The following is a 16,437-nucleotide window of genomic DNA, read 5'->3' on the forward strand; positions in this document are numbered from 1 at the left end:
AATTATGATGAGAATCTGTAGATAGATATAATTGTAATATTTTATTGCAATAAACTACAAAGAATAATACATACAAAATGTGACCGTATATGATAACAGATTAGCACACCCCTATAAGTGAATTGTAATAGTCTGTGTAATTATATATCCTATAGATATAGGAGTAGGCAGCGTTCTGTTTATATGAGGACAAAGTCATAGTAAAATACAGGACTATGACAAGGTCCCTCTACACCGAAGTGTCCAAATAATGACGACCGCCCCCCACACTATTGGTAGAGTCCCACAACCTATAGAATGTAGCAGTACAGATGTATTACAAGGAGACGTACTTGTGGCTTCCTGTATGTAGACGATATTCCCCGGATCTCACAATCTGCCAGTGGATGTAATAAGACTAATCAGTCACTGCATGGGGCACAATGGGACGTGCACCTGTCTGTGTTGCAATAAATACTAAGGGACGTCCACACACAGCATAATAAGGTATCGGGATGAAGTTCCTTATATAGCAGCCGTTAATGCCAATGCGGCTGTATCATCCATGGTTCTGATGGAAAGAGGTAGCCAGTGGAACACCTGCAATGTGCTGTTGGCAATAAGGCACAAGTAGAGTGGGGCTTAATATGTGATAACACACCAGGAAATGGATATGAGAAATCCACAATGTGCTGACTTACTGCTCGGCACATGACTGTGGAGTTCAAACGGAGTTCTGTATCTGTGAAACACTGTGATCTCTGTAATGTACTGTTTTGTTATGTGGTGGGTTTAAGTAGGGCTAAGTCTCCTTGCTAATGTGATGTAGCGGAGCTCCATCTCCATGAGGCAAACAGATCTCTCTGCCTAAGGTGCTGTTTCCCAGTGCAGTGAGAGGAAGCAGGGTTCAATCTCTCTGCCGATGCAATATAACAGAGCTCCATCTCTGTAATGCACAATGATGATCCAGGTTATGTGGAGCTTTTAACCTGTGTATCAGGTGTGTGCCAGGGTGTAAGTCAAACATAAGTAAGTTGAACACAGGTAATCAAACACAAGCAAGAATTGGTTTATTGTATCACCTATCATTGTGTGCAGGATTGCTTGAATAGCACTTACAATCACCTAGCAGCAACTGCTAGGTTTTTCCTCTGCTTTACTGTGTCGGGATGCATTTGCATTAGGACTTGACAACTCGCATAACACTAGTGAACTTTCGCAATGTTGAAGACATTTTTTCTACACCTGTCACTCTTCCACTCAGCCAGCATACTTTCTTACCAGCTTCTCATACTGCCCAATTGGCATAGTTTACATGGAAGATGGGTAACACGTCCTGACAAAGGAAGAGGATGAGCTGCATTATATGCCATCCTATTGGGTATCTTTTTATAAACCTGTCTCTAGATAAGTTAGAAGGAATGTATCCCACTATAACAGCTGCCTTGGAGTACATCAAAGAAAAGTAATTTTCAGGTACATAATTTGCTGTTTTCTACAACATGAAGCTGGAGGAAACCGGACACTATGGATCAGAGAGTGCTGTGCAGAGACACCAGCAGGAGTATGAGCGTTTCCAGTGAATATAAAGTGAACATGCTCCTGTCTCCACACTCTGTACCTCATAGTATCCAGTGTCCCTCAGAGGACTGGGAGAAAATGATACATAATGCAAGTACAAAAATCCAATGTTTAATTATATGACATGTGTGCGTCTAATACACTAGTATTCTTCTGGCTAATCTCAGTTAATGGTACAGAATTATTAAAGTGTTTTTTATTGTGTGGGTTATTTAGAGTGAATATCTGACAAATGTAAAGGCAGAAGAAATAGAAGGAGAAGAGATGTATGTGACTGATATGAAGGCAGAAAATACAGAGGGAGAAGAAGAGACGTATGTGACTGATTTGAAAGCAGAAGATATAGAGGGAGAAGAAGAGACATATGTTACTGATATGAAGGCAGAAGATATAGAGGGAGAAGAAGAGACGTATGTGAATGATATGAAGGTAGAAGATACAGAGGGAGAAGTAGAGATGTATGTGACTGATATGAAGGGAGAAGAAGAGACGTATGTGACTGATATGAAGGCAGAAGATATAGAGGGAGAAGAAGAGACGTATGTGACTGATATGAAGGCAGAAGATATAGAGGGAGAAGAAGAGACTTATGTGACTGATATGAAGGCAGAAGGTATAGAGGGAGAAGAAGAGACATATGTGACTGATATGAAGGCAGAAGATATAGAGAGAGAAGAAGTGACGTATGTGACTGATATGAAGGCAGAAGAAATAGAGGCAGAAGAAGAGACATATGTGACTGATATGAAGGCAGAAGATATAGAGAGAGAAGAAGAGACATCTGTGACTGATATGAAGGCAGAACATACAGAGGGAGAAGAGACTTATGCGAGGGGTGATCAGCAGTGTAAGGAGGAGGAAATACTTACAGATATGAGCACAGGTGAGTAATAAATACTAATTACAGAAGAGTGAAATATTCTCTCTGTCCACTATGTTCGGTGTCATTTTAACCAGTGTCTTATATACGTAGAATTTGTATGTTCTCACAGTTTTTGCGTGGATTTCATTCCCTAGTCCAAAAATATACTGGTATGTTAATTATCCACTGACACAGTGGGCCTGTGTGTGTGTGTGTGTGTGTGTGTGTTAGGGTATTTAGATAGTAAGCTTCAATTTGTAAAGAACCCATGTAAATAACTACATATCTTGTATACAGCACTAAGATTGTCTAATTATAAGTAAATCATAATAATTCAAGCAGCACAATAATCACTTATTCCAGTGGTTCCCAAACTGTGCCCCTAGGGTGCCGCATCGCTGTCATCAGAGTGCCGCGGACCGGATGGAAGCTGCCGCCAGTTTTTTCCCTATCATCTGCATTGCGTGTGGATCTGGATGTGGGGCAGCGGTTAGGCTCTGTCACAGGAGGGGGACGCAGCCGGAGGGAACTGCTCTTATCACTATTGGAGTCAGAGGCATGACGGGGTGGTGCAGGGGGTGGTGGTCAGATGTGATTGCACAGGAGCAGGCTGGGCTGCCTGTTTTGACTCTGTGGCTGGAGGAGCTGAGGGAACGGTTGCGGCGCTGGAGCTTTATAGTATACGTAAGTACCGTTAGCTCCTGTGGAATCTATAGGGAGGGGGGAAACGGCTATGAGCGGCACACACTGTATACTAACTGGGATGGGGGGGAAAGCTATGAGTGGCACGCACTGTATACTAACTATGGGGTGGGGGAGACAACTATGAGTGACACACACTGTCTGTATACTAACTATGGGATGGGGGGAAAGCTATGAGTGGCACGCACTGTCTGTATACTAACTATGGGATGGGGGAAAGCTATGAGTGGCACGCACTGTCTATTAACTATGGGGTGGGGGAGACAACTATGAGCAGCACACACTGTATACTAACTATGGGATGGGGGAAAGCTATGAGCGGCACGCACTGTCTGTATACTAAATATAGGGAGGGGTGGGGGAAACAGCTATGAGAGATACTGCTACTGTCTGCAACTACTTGGGTCAAAAAGGTACTGCTCGGTATTTAGTTTGGCTTAGGAGTGCCTTGAAAAAATGAATGAGACTCTAAGGGTGCCTTGAACTGAAAACGTTTGGGAACCACTGTCCTATTCTACACCCTCCTCAGCCCCTATTATACTCCTGCTCTCCCCCTCACATCATGTCACTGTGTGTTACCAGCCCAGAGATCTGACCAGTCTCCTCCCCACACTCTCTGGTGTATCTCATACATCAGGAGCCATCAGCCCCTATTATACTCCTGCTCTCCCCCTCACATCATGTCACTGTGTGTTACCAGCCCAGAGATCTGACCAGTCTCCTCTCCACACTCTCTGGTGTATCTCATACATCAGGAGCCATCAGTCCCTATTATACTCCTGCTCTCCCCCTCACATCATGTCACTGTGTGTTACCAGCCCAGAGATCTGACCAGTCTCCTCCCCACACTCTCTGGTGTATCTCATACATCAGGAGCCATCAGCCCCTATTATACTCCTGCTCTCCCCCTCACATCATGTCACTGTGTGTTACCAGCCCAGAGATCTGACCAGTCTCCTCCCCACACTCTCTGGTGTATCTCATACATCAGTACGAGGGATGTCACTATAATAATTAAATCACTGATCAGTGTGATAATGCACCATGTGACATTACCCATAACCCTCCTTGTGTACTACCACATGTCATAATACCCATTATCTCCCTTGACTATTATTAGGTGACAGCCTGAATATCAGTAAGCTGTATACGTCCCATTGCAATGCACATTTCACACAACTCCAGTTGTGACAGCCACAGAGCTATAACCACACACCCATCATTGCACAATGGCTCCCTCCAGTCTCTGTACTTGGATGTTCTGTACTGTTGCTCCTTTATTGTTTATCTACTAATTTGGTAGCATGACTCTGGAGGGGAAGCCCTACCAGACGATGACCAGAGGACTATGTGTGAGGGCGGTCACACTGGCTAATGAGGCTTCCTGATCTGTGATGGTGGCAAGGGAATGTTGCCCAGCAAAGTCTGCATTTGGGGGGAGATATACATTGGTGATGTGCCATCTACCTGTCCCTGGGGCTGGGTCTATGACATGTGCTGATAATGTGCTTGTGCCATTTTATGCCAATATTTTATGTTAAAGAGTCTTATTTGTTGTTGGTACATTTGTAATTGTAATGATGTGGTCATAGGGCCTGATTCAGAGCCGTTCGCAATTTGCGGACGTTCGTTCAGGAAAAGGGGGTGGCTATTCAAATGAACCGTTCGATCTTAGCGGTCTGTTGACACCTCCATGTCTGAACGAGCGAACAAAACCTGCGGCCGCGATTTTGTAAAAAACGCCCCCTGGCCGCTCGCATCATACGTCATGTCCGCTATTTATTAGATTAATCGAGTACATCGAACAGCGTATGAACTGCTCGCTATTCTTGTGGCTGGTTTTTCCTACCACAATCTTGTGAGCAGTTCTGGCTATAAAATAACCAAGTGACGTGGTCGATGACGCTGCTGTTTTAATTATGCACACCCTAAAAACGCCTGTTTTGACCTTTAAGCACGCCTGCGTTCTGATCTCCACTCCCTCGTTTTTAAGCACCTTCCCCTGTTACCACCCACTAACGCCTCATCCTGTCACTCAAAATAGCAGGCACTCGCTATATAGCGAACAAATTATTTCTGACCGCACTGACTGGTTCGCGTATGCGTATTAAAATCCGTACGCATGCGCAGATGTGAAAACATCGCTCCGAACGGCTGCTTACGAGCGGCTCTGAATCAGGCCCATAGTTTGCATGTGCAAATGAAAGCACTAAATATCTTCATTAATTTTCTACATTCATTATAGTAACACAGTGGTGTAGTGGTGAGCATTGCTATCTCCCCCCACTGAATTCATGAAGTCAATTCCCAACCAAGATGCTATATGTGTGTAGTTTGTATGTGTTTCCTCCAACCCTCTAAAAATCACACAGATGGGATAATTGGTGTCAGACACATATTAACCGTACTGTGTGCGTGTCCATTTGGTAGGGAAGATTGGGCCTTATTCAGATGTGGACGCTAATGCATTAGCTACTGCGATCCTGTACTCAGCTGCCGTGCGTAAATATACTATTGCTACAGCCGCCTGGAAGTGCATTGAGACGCCCACTGGCGGCCTCGCAGATCCAAGCAACCGCATATAAGTACACACCGGTGGTCACAGATCCTTTATAGTCGTGGGAACTGCCATATTTTTTCTTCAGGGTCCATAGGGATTCACAGGGATACCATGGGGGATAATGTGGTTGGAGTGATCCAGGTACCAAACAGTTAAGCTTTGAGCTCCCAGGATGCCTCGGGTCCTCCCCCATGTATACCCCGCCCCCAGCCACAGGCATTCAGTTTTTCGTTTGGTGCGGCAGGAATTTGTCGCTGTCAACCTATTGACTGTCTAACATCTGGTGTCTATCTAGACATTATCTACCTTTTCACTGTAGATCTTTAGACTGGATCTTTCAAGGAAGATGGACAAATCAGGAACATCTACCCATAAACATTGTGGAGCTTTGAGCAGGACCTGCTCCAGGGCAGGCCGGTGCAGATCCAGTCCAACAACGCAACCATGGTAGCCTATCTCAATCATCAGGGAGGCACGCAAAGTCATGCAGCCATGAGGGAAGTTACAAACATTCTGATTTGGGCAGATCGTTATCTTCCGGCTATCTCTGCAATATTCATCATGGGAATCCTCAATTGTGAAGTGGACTTTCTAAGTCGTCAGGACATACACGCCGGAGAGTGGGCTCTCCACCCGGGGGTTTTTCAACTCCTGGTGAACAAATGGGGAGTACCGCACATTGGGCCTGATTCAGAGGAGCTCACTATTTGCGAGCGCTCGCTTTGAATCAGGTCGGATTTAATAAAAATATTAAATCTGCCTCCAGGCCGCTCGCATAGCTTTGGGTGACCACCCACAGCTTTTGCAAGCGGCCTGGCGATGGTCGCGACCATCGGGCTTGCGGTGAGACCCTTGTGGGTAGGGTCTCGGTACCCGCAAGCCCGAGTGAACTTCCTGCTTTAATAGAGCAGGAAGTTCACTACTGACATCACGAATGATGTCAGTAGGGCCACTCACTTTTCCTTCGGGAACGCCTCTGTTTGTCCAGCTACCCCCCCTCCCCGCCTACAAAACAGGGTGAGCTGTCGATCAACATCGACAGCCGCCTCGTTTTGTAGCGAGCCCCAGACCGAGTGATTTCTCACTCGCTCCAGGGCTCGCACGTGCGCAATGGCCGAACATCGACCCGCTTGCAAGTGTTAAGCGCTCACGAGCGGGTCTGAATCAGGTTCATAGACCTCATGGCATCATGTCACAACCACGAGGTCCCTAAGGTAGGGGTCCAGGACCAGGGACCCCTCAGCCACCTTCGTGGACCCACTGGGTAGTAAGATGGAACGTTTCAGCTGGTGTATCTCCTTCCTCCTATTTCCCTCCTCCCAAGGGTCCTCAGGAAATTCAAGCAGGAAGACGGAACAGTAATACTAGTGGCTCCTTTTTTGCCCAGACGTCATTGGTTCACCAACATACGGAATCTGTCCATAGACAGTCCATTTCCTCTTCCTCTATGGTTGTATCTGTTAGCACAGGGTCCCTGCCTGCATCCGCACTTACCTTGTCTGTCTTTGACAGTCTTCCATCTTAAGAGCCAAAGATTTCTCCAGCACTGTGATTCAAACAATGCCAAGGGCACGAAAGCCTTACTCTGCCCGCATCTATTACAGAGTTTGGCATCCTTTTGGTCAGTGGTGTTCCCACAGAAAGTATGACCCTAATGTTTTTAGGGTTTCCCGAGTACTTGCTTTTCTCCAGGCTGGACTACATCTGGTCTCTGCCTGGCCACCCTGAGAGTGTCACTGTCAGTCTGGTTCCAGTGAAGGATTGCTTATTTGCCGGATGTTAGAATATATTTTAGGGGGTTCTCCAAGTTCATCCACCTTTTGTCCCACCAGTAGCACCATGGGATTTGTCTTTGATCCTCAAAGGGCTACAATCTCCCCCATTTGAACCTCTGGACTCTGTAGATTTGAAATTGTTGACACTTCTTCTCCTCGCTATCTTTTCTGCACGCAGAGTCTCTGATTTGGCAGCGCACTCTTGTCGCTCCCCATTTTTGGATTTTTGAAGATAGAGCTGTTCTCTGTATAAGGGAGGGTTACCTTCCAAAGGTAGTGTCCCGTTTTCATGTAAATGAAGAGATTGTGGTTCCAGCTTTTCAGTCTTCAGACCTTTCTATAGATGAAGCTTCCCTGGGTGTGGTTCGTGCTCTCCGTATCTATGTGGAGCGTACAAACTCTGTGAGAAAACCAGATGGTCTTTTTGTGCTATATGGTTTTCACAAACGAGGTTGGCCAGCTAACAAATAAACTCTGGTTCGATGGTTATGTATGACTATCTCTCAGGTTTACACACAGGCTGAGCTCCCTGTCTCCAACACGGCGACAGCACATTGTACCCGGCCTGTTGGACCATCGTGGGCATTTAGTCATGGTGCCTCTGCTGAACAATTGTGCAAGGCACCCACGTGGTCTTCTGTCCACACTGTTCTTAGGTTCTACACCTTTGATACTTGTGCCTCTGAGAATGCTTCCTTTGGGCAACGAGTTCTTTCTGCTCTGGAGCGTTCCCACCCTTAGGGGAACTGCTTTAGGGCATCCCCATGGTATCCCTATAGACCATGAAGAAGAAAATGGGAGTTATGGTAGACTTACCTTTGATAACTCTTTTTCTTCAAGGTCCATAGGGCAACAGTGGGTGTGAATGAATGGTGCTGTCTTCTGTGAAACAAGGGAGATGTTCAAGGAAGGATACTTATCTCCTGTTATATGGATAATTTTGAATCCTGGTTCGTATTCTTTTTTGATGTTTTTCATTTTCTCCCAATTGAATTTGTTCATACATAAAAAATAGACATAATACAATAGTGTTGTTTTTGAAATTTTCTTAACTTTTTGTACAGTAATAATATACATGTGGTACAGGTGGAAATCTGTATAGATGTCTATAAATTCAAAATGGAGATCTAGATACGTGATACATATATATATATATATATATATATATATAGTTATACGTACAAGCAGCGGCACTCGAGCATAAATCAAAAATAACCACACGGAAGATCCGTATCCAGTCAACGTTTCAATTCAATAAACAAATTTTCATCAGGACAAAGTACAAGTACAAAGAACAAGACCCCGTCAGCGTCGGCGCGGCACTCCATCGCTGCCGTATGATGTCAGTCTGTCAGAGCCCGGTTGCTGGGAAACTAAAATACATAAAAATGAATCAACATGAAAAAACATAGCAATGTCAACAAATAACGCAGGGTTGCACAAAAAGCACAAAGGTATTATCCTAAAGGTATGTAATGGCCTGCATAATATTAGAGGTTCGATGACAAATACGTTAATAAACATACATGCATGGCCAGCTAACTAACAAATACTGAATACCAGATGAAAAAAATAGATAAATTAAATCTAATAGGATCATAAATGAATAAACTGCTATAATTAGGGCAATATTCATGAGAAATATAAAACGCTGATTAAATAGTATAATATACTGCTTAACACAGCAATCTCAGAAAAAACAATTTAGAACTAATTGTTCATTGAGACCCTTAGGACTAAGGGTCCCTAATTCATGGATCCAGCGTGCCTCCTTCTGCAACAATAATTTCGATCGATCTCCACCCCGTAGGGATTCCTGTACAGTGTCAATCATTTTGTACCTTAGTGATGATAGGTTATGCTTTTTATCACGGAAATGCTTTGCTACCGGTTGATCACATGTTCTGCCTTCTAAGGCCAAACGTATAGCACTCCTATGTAGCGCCATACGCTCTTTAAATTGGCGCATTGTTTTACCTATATAAAGAAATCCGCAAGGACAACGGATAAAATAAATCACGCATTTAGAGGTACAAGTAAAAATATGATGAATCTTGATCTTTTTCCCAGTAAGAGGATGCGGAAAGGTGTCTCCAATTTCCAGGAAACTACATGTTGTGCACCCTAGGTATCGATAGTTGCCTGGTTTTTTAGTTAGAAAGTGTGGAACAGATGTTTTATCCCAGCCGGAGATATCCGTTCTCACGACCCAATCCTTGATATTTTTAGCACGTTTATAACAAGGTAGTAAAGTGGCCTCTTTTAATAGCGGCAGGTCAGGTTCATTATTGATTAAAGGCCAATAATTTTTAGCAGCTCTCGTGATCGCAGAACTTGCTGTAGAAAATTGATTGATCCAGATAATAGAATTCTTCTTTGTTGAGTCACTTTTTTTATTAAGTAAGTTCTCTCTGGGTATTTCCATAGCCTTGTTCCTTGCAGCAATCACAGAAGTCCTGGAATAGCCCCTTTGTAGAAAACGATTCTGCACTATATCCAGTTGCTTTATCACATCCATGTCATCATCACAAATTCTGCGTACCCTCAAAAATTGTGAGTATGGTAATCCTTTTTTGAGTGCCCTTGGATGATGACTGGCAGCAGACAAGAGGGAATTGCAATCTGTAGGTTTATGATAGATGGATGTAATCAATTTTCCTTCCTTTTGTTGTATCAATACATCCAAAAAATGCACACTTTCCTCACTTACTTCGTATGTAAATTTAATATCTGCGTCCAGCCTATTGATTTTCATCATTAAATCATTAAATTCAGCCTTGGTACCTGTCCAGATCACAAAAATGTCATCTATATACCTTTTGAAGAACAATAATTTAGCCGCATTTTCCAGATCACTAAAAAATAAATCTCTTTCCAAAGAAAACATAAAGGCATTAGAATAGGCTGGAGCTACACATGAGCCCATAGCGCAACCTTGTAGTTGCATAAAGAATTCTCCATTAAAAATGAAAAAATTCCTTGTCAAAACTAAATTGAGTAAGTCTAAAAAGAAATCAATATCCGGTCCTGCATAATTCAGATTGTTGGTCAATAATCTTTTCATGGCATCTAACCCCCTTATGTGGGGGATACTCGTGTACAAACTTACAACATCGATGGTCGCCATACAGAAATGAGGAGGTAAGTATTGTAACTTTTTAATAAACACCGTGGTGTCCCTTAAATAGGTTCGTTCATCTTGTATAACAGGCTGCAGATAGGCTGAATTTAATGATGAAAATCAATGGGCTGGATGTGCATTTTTTGGATGTATTGATACAACAAAAGGAAGGAAAATTGATTACATCCATCTATCATAAACCTACAGATTGCAATTCCCTCTTGTCTGCTGCCAGTCATCATCCAAGGGCACACAAAAAAGGATTACCATACTCACAATTTTTGAGGGTACGCAGAATTTGTGATGATGACATGGATGTGATAAAGCAACTGGATATAATGCAGAATCGTTTTCTACAAAGAGGCTATTCCAGGACTTCTGTGATTGCTGCAAGGAACAAGGCTATGGAAATACCCAGAGAGAACTTACTTAATAAAAAAAGTGACTCAACAAAGAAGAATTCTATTATCTGGATCAATTAATTTTCTACAGCAAGTTCTGCGATCACGAGAGCTGCTAAAAATTATTGGCCTTTAATCAATAATGAACCTGACCTGCCGCTATTAAAAGAGGCCACTTTACTACCTTGTTATAAACGTGCTAAAAATATCAAGGATTGGGTCTTGAGAACGGATATCTCCGGCTGGGATAAAACATCTGTTCCACACTTTCTAACTAAAAAACCAGGCAACTATCGATGCCTAGGGTGCACAACATGTGCACCCTAGGCACCTTTCCGCATCCTCTTACTGGGAAAAAGATCAAGATTCATCATATTTTTACTTGTACCTCTAAATGCGTGATTTATTTTATCCGTTGTCCTTGCGGATTTCTTTATATAGGTAAAACAATGCGCCAATTTAAAGAGCGTATGGCGCTACATAGGAGTGCTATACGTTTGGCCTTAGAAGGCAGAACATGTGATCGACCAGTAGCAAAGCATTTCCGTGATAAAAAGCATAACCTATCATCACTAAGGTACAAAATGATTGACACTGTACAGGAATCCCTACGGGGTGGAGATCGATCGAAATTATTGTTGCAGAAGGAGGCACGCTGGATCCATGAATTAGGGACCCTTAGTCCTAAGGGTCTCAATGAACAATTAGTTCTAAATTGTTTTTTCTGAGATTGCTGTGTTAAGCAGTATATTATACTATTTAATCAGCGATTTATATTTCTCATGAATATTGCCCTAATTATAGCAGTTTATTCATTTATGATCCTATTAGATTTAATTTATCTATTTTTTTCATCTGGTATTCAGTATTTGTTAGTTAGCTGGCCATGCATGTATGTTTATTAACGTTTGTCATCGAAACTCTAATATTATGCAGGCCATTACATACCTTTAGGATAATACCTTTGTGCTTTTTGTGCATCCCTGCGTTATTTGTTGACATTGCTATGTTTTTTCATGTTGATTCATTTTTATGTATTTTAGTTTCCCAGCAACTGGGCTCTGACAGACTGACGTCATACGGCAGTGACGGAGTGCCGCGCGGACGCTGACGGGGTCTGTTCAGAGGGACGGAGTTGGTCTGCACATTGGGTGTCTTTGGTGTGGGGATGTATTTAGGTAAGTCACTTTTACTTGTTCTTTGTCCTGATGAAAATTCGTTTATTGAATTGAAACGTTGACTGGATACGGATCTTCCGTGTGGTTATTTTTGATATATGCTCGAGTGCCGCCGCTTGTACGTATACCTGTTATTTATGAAGGAGGGCACCAGCAGCAGTTGACATACATATAGCCCAGTGCCGAGTATATATATTTGTCAAATTTTCAGGAGAAATATATAATTTCTATGTTCTCCTGTAAGGTGGAGAGACGCACCTAACTTACAAAAGAAGGTGTGTTCATGAATTTGTAATGGTTTCTTTATATGGAAATGGTGCTAGTTCACATCCCACAAGATCCTCTTACATATATATATATCTGTATAGAATATATATAAATAGCACACCTGACTTACGTCCAGGTGGTGCAAACTGAAGCTTGTAATGTTTTCTTTGAGTGAGTGTATCAAATACAGCTGAAGAACTGAGTTCATGAAACAAAATATACACTCACACTCATGCGTACCGGTACTCACACTCCTTGTAGTTTAGACAATCCCTTCTGGGTATCTTTTCTTTAAGGGTTTCCACAATAAAAAACTTTAGTAATGTAGACTGGTATAGAATGTATTTTTATTCCAAATATATCATAAAAAAAAATTAAAAACATATATAGCAATTCGTCAGAATAATCTGCAAAAATGTACAAAAAACAAAGTCTGTAATGACGTGTAGAAAAATAGGTAGGAACTGCACTAGGACAAAAATCAACAAAGAGGCACGTGTGGAAATATATAGGTGCCAGCTCTATATATAGCAAGATGGTGAACAAAAAAGAGAAAATTACACATACCTCCTGTCCAAAAAAAGTGCAGTGCAAGGTTCCCAACATATGGAGTCTCCAGTACCCAACGCGTTTCGAGATGTACTCTTTTTATCAAGGTCTGGAGGTTCTCGGGTAAATGTCTTGTTTATATAGTGATTGTCAGTGACGTCGGAATGGTGTCACTTCCAGTGTACATCTTGCGGAAAAAGTGGTATTTAAACAAAGTTATTTCTTTTGAGGTTCTTCGAAGGCACTAGGAAACAAGCCTCAAGTCAAATCCCCACACGCCTCCGCATTCAATCTCTCGTGGGGAAACTTCCTCTCTAATCTCTCGCTCCAACCGGAAGTCCTCGGACGTCTGTAACTTCCTCTCGGTGAAACCGGACTTTTGTCCAGGAATGATGATGTTCGTCCATGTAAGATGACGTTTTGCCTCTTTCTGAGTTCCGTTTTTTTGGAGGGAAAAATCCGAACTCACGTGCAAACTCGAACCTATCCGAGCCTGCACATCCGTATTCAAAACACGTGCCGCATACTTGCAGAATAGTCCTGAACCTATTTCCCTATTGTTAAACAATTTTTTCCCATTTTTTTTTTTTTTTTCACCCCAATTTTTAAATTCATTTTTTGGGGTGTCCCTATTTTTTTTGTAAACTTTTTTTGACACAGTTCTTTTTTAAATGTCATTCCCAGGGGTGCAGGCTATTTTTTTAAGCCTGCACCCCTAAACTCCAATTCTGCACGTTTTTTCGCCACCTATTCAATGGTGAAAACTTATCCCCGTTTTTTATCTTCGACTTTTCAAAACTGCGATAAGTCTTTGATATTGAATAAGGTGTAAAAGTAAAACCTCCGATAATGACGTCATAGCTCCGATATTAACGCAAAAACTGACTTATCGCTCCCATATTAAATACCCCTGATAGTCTACAAAATATAAAAATTAGTCCAGAACTATATAAAATAGAGAGCTTTATTTTGTAAGTTCCCTAAAACTAACAATATTAAAAGGTGTAAAAATATATATTATATGATATATATAACAATTGAGGGTAAGTCCAGGTAAATAAAAATCTCATATCTCAGAAATCTAGATATAGATATGGAAGATATAATAAATAAATTCTAATATCCTGTCGTAAAAAAACAAATACTTCAGTAAAAATAACACCTGTAGGTAATATAAATAACATAAATAGTCACAATATAAGGAAATGTTTCTCAGGGTCATTACTCATATAAATATCTAGAACGACACTTATGTTGACAAGTTAACTTATGTGGACAACAACACATATATGTATATTAGTGCTACAAAAACACTGGGGGGAAGAAAAGAGAGAGATACAAAAAACACTAGAGTGTTTATATAAATAAAACTTCATCCTCGGTCGAAATAAAATATGCACAATAGAGGTACGAAAAGGCTGAGGGGACCAAGGTCATATTTTAAAAACTGAATGTTATTCCAGAAACACCCCCTGTATTTGTATTGGATTGTATGTTGAGGCCTTGAGGGCAGGGGCATATCTTCCTATTGGCCTAGATGGCCCTCGCCAGGGGTGCCGGCTGAGGGGGGAGTGCCGTTGCCGACATTAATGATCTCTGGTCTCCCGTCTCCTCTTACCAGTGTCCCGCAGTCAGCCGTCATTAGCAAAACATCCCTACTCTCCTTTTGTCTCCTACGCTCTGCTCTGTCCTCCATTGACTACTAATGTGTATCAAGCTTCTTATATGTCCCTTCATATCAGAAACATTTAAAATTAGAGAGACTAAATTTTTTTTTTTGTACCTAATATATCTCTTTCCCCACATTACCCACCATATACCAATCACCACTCACTGATTCTCATATGTCAATCATGCAGGAGAAGAGTGCCATATCAATCACAAGGCTCTATTTGCAAGGTAATTTGCATATATGCAAATTATCTTGTCCACAATGCATCTAGTTTATTTTTGTTGCCCTCTTTTCCTGTATTGTTGACATATAGAAATTAATAAACAGTGCATTGCATGTAGTAAGTGTTATAACTGAAAAAAAAATAATAATAATTATATATATATATATATATATATCCCTATTTCTGCAGGTGTGTAAATTGCACTACCCCCAGTGTAAGTATAGTAAATTTATCTTTCCTCAGTTTGAGGAACTTGCCAACTTGCCATGATCCTTGTAGGTTGTGGATACTTCCATGTTGGGGAATAGGACAAAATTCTTATGGATAGTTTTTATTCTTATATGGGTTTTAGGAAAGGACCATTGTGGGCTGTCATCCTAGTGAATTCTAAGGTGGAGTTATTAAAAAGCGTAATGAGGTATAGACAGCAGTATTTGAATATATGTAAATTACTTTACCCATAATGCATTTTGTTTGTTTTTGATGCAATGTTTTCAATCTTCCTGTGTGTTTTTTTTGCATTAATAAATAGTGGGTTGCAATAGAGTAAGTTCTATAAAAGATATATATATTCTCCCTATTTCTACAGGTGTGTGAATTAAACTACCACCAGTGTGTCTTATGGGGGGCATCCACTAGACAATTTTAGAAGGCGATTGAACGATAACGATATCATTATCGTTCAATCGTTTAAAAATTGTTTGCAAATCGTGCAGTAATTGTTTCGATGTACAATGCGCGCTCCCGCTGGTCGTTTGATCGTCTCCTCTATCGACTGAACATGCAGGTCAATTTCACTTGATTGCTTACAAATCGTTTACACATCGTTCACGCTGAACGATCAAACGATGAACCACTATCTGCCAACTATAGCTGAAAGCTGTCAATCACAGATTGAAACAACATAGTTTATCGTTAGATCTTTTGCAAATCGTTTGTAAATCGTTTGCAAATCATTTGCAAATTGTTCAGACTGAAAGATAAAATTTCAAGGGAAAAAATCAAGGGAAAATCGTTTAGAGATTGGACAAGGAGTAGATCGTCTAGTGGATGTGCCCCATTAGTTTTTTTTGTACCAGTAGAAACAGTCATTGGAGGGGGGCGCCAGTCCCTTGGTTTGCCAGGGGCACTCGGATCCCTAGATACACCCCTGCTTGAGGGATAGGTCTTTTTGTTGTGGATAGGCAGCAGTTTTTTTAGCAGGGCCACTTTCTTTTTCCTATCCAAATACTTTGTATTATTCACTTTTTATCCCTTCGAGAGAGAGAGGGTTGCAGCATGTTTAACCATAGGGAAAGAAGATCAACTAAAGTAGAAGAAGCCTTTAGATTCAATTTTAATGAGGAGGAAATAGACATGACAGATGATAATCTTGAAACAGCAATGCACAGATTAGAAGAGTGGCTTCTAAAAGAAAATAAATTATGGTGGGAAGTTGCCACACTAGAGAAATACACTGCTGAACAAATAATACCCAAGGGATTAAGAATGAACAAGCCACCAACATTTCAAGACGCTTCGGAAACCCTTCTGGGAAGAATGGAAGACATGCTCTTTCTCACTTATG

The 16,437-nt window shown here is 41.5% G+C and overlaps 1 protein-coding gene across 1 annotated transcript in view; it reads left to right on the plus strand.

Moving 5' to 3' along the window:
- Positions 1 to 16,437, plus strand: part of LOC148443063 (uncharacterized) — a 67,475-nt gene that overhangs the window by 35,729 nt on the left and 15,309 nt on the right. The window contains exon 5 of the mRNA XM_088463271.1: positions 1,777 to 2,443. Within this exon, the coding sequence (XP_088319397.1) occupies positions 1,777 to 2,443 (667 nt within the window). The remainder of the gene's footprint in view (positions 1 to 1,776; positions 2,444 to 16,437) is intronic.

Source organism: Taudactylus pleione, unplaced genomic scaffold, assembly GCF_031769625.1.
Source record: "Taudactylus pleione unplaced genomic scaffold, aTauple2 ptg001337l, whole genome shotgun sequence".
Taxonomy (NCBI): Eukaryota; Metazoa; Chordata; class Amphibia; order Anura; family Myobatrachidae; genus Taudactylus; species Taudactylus pleione.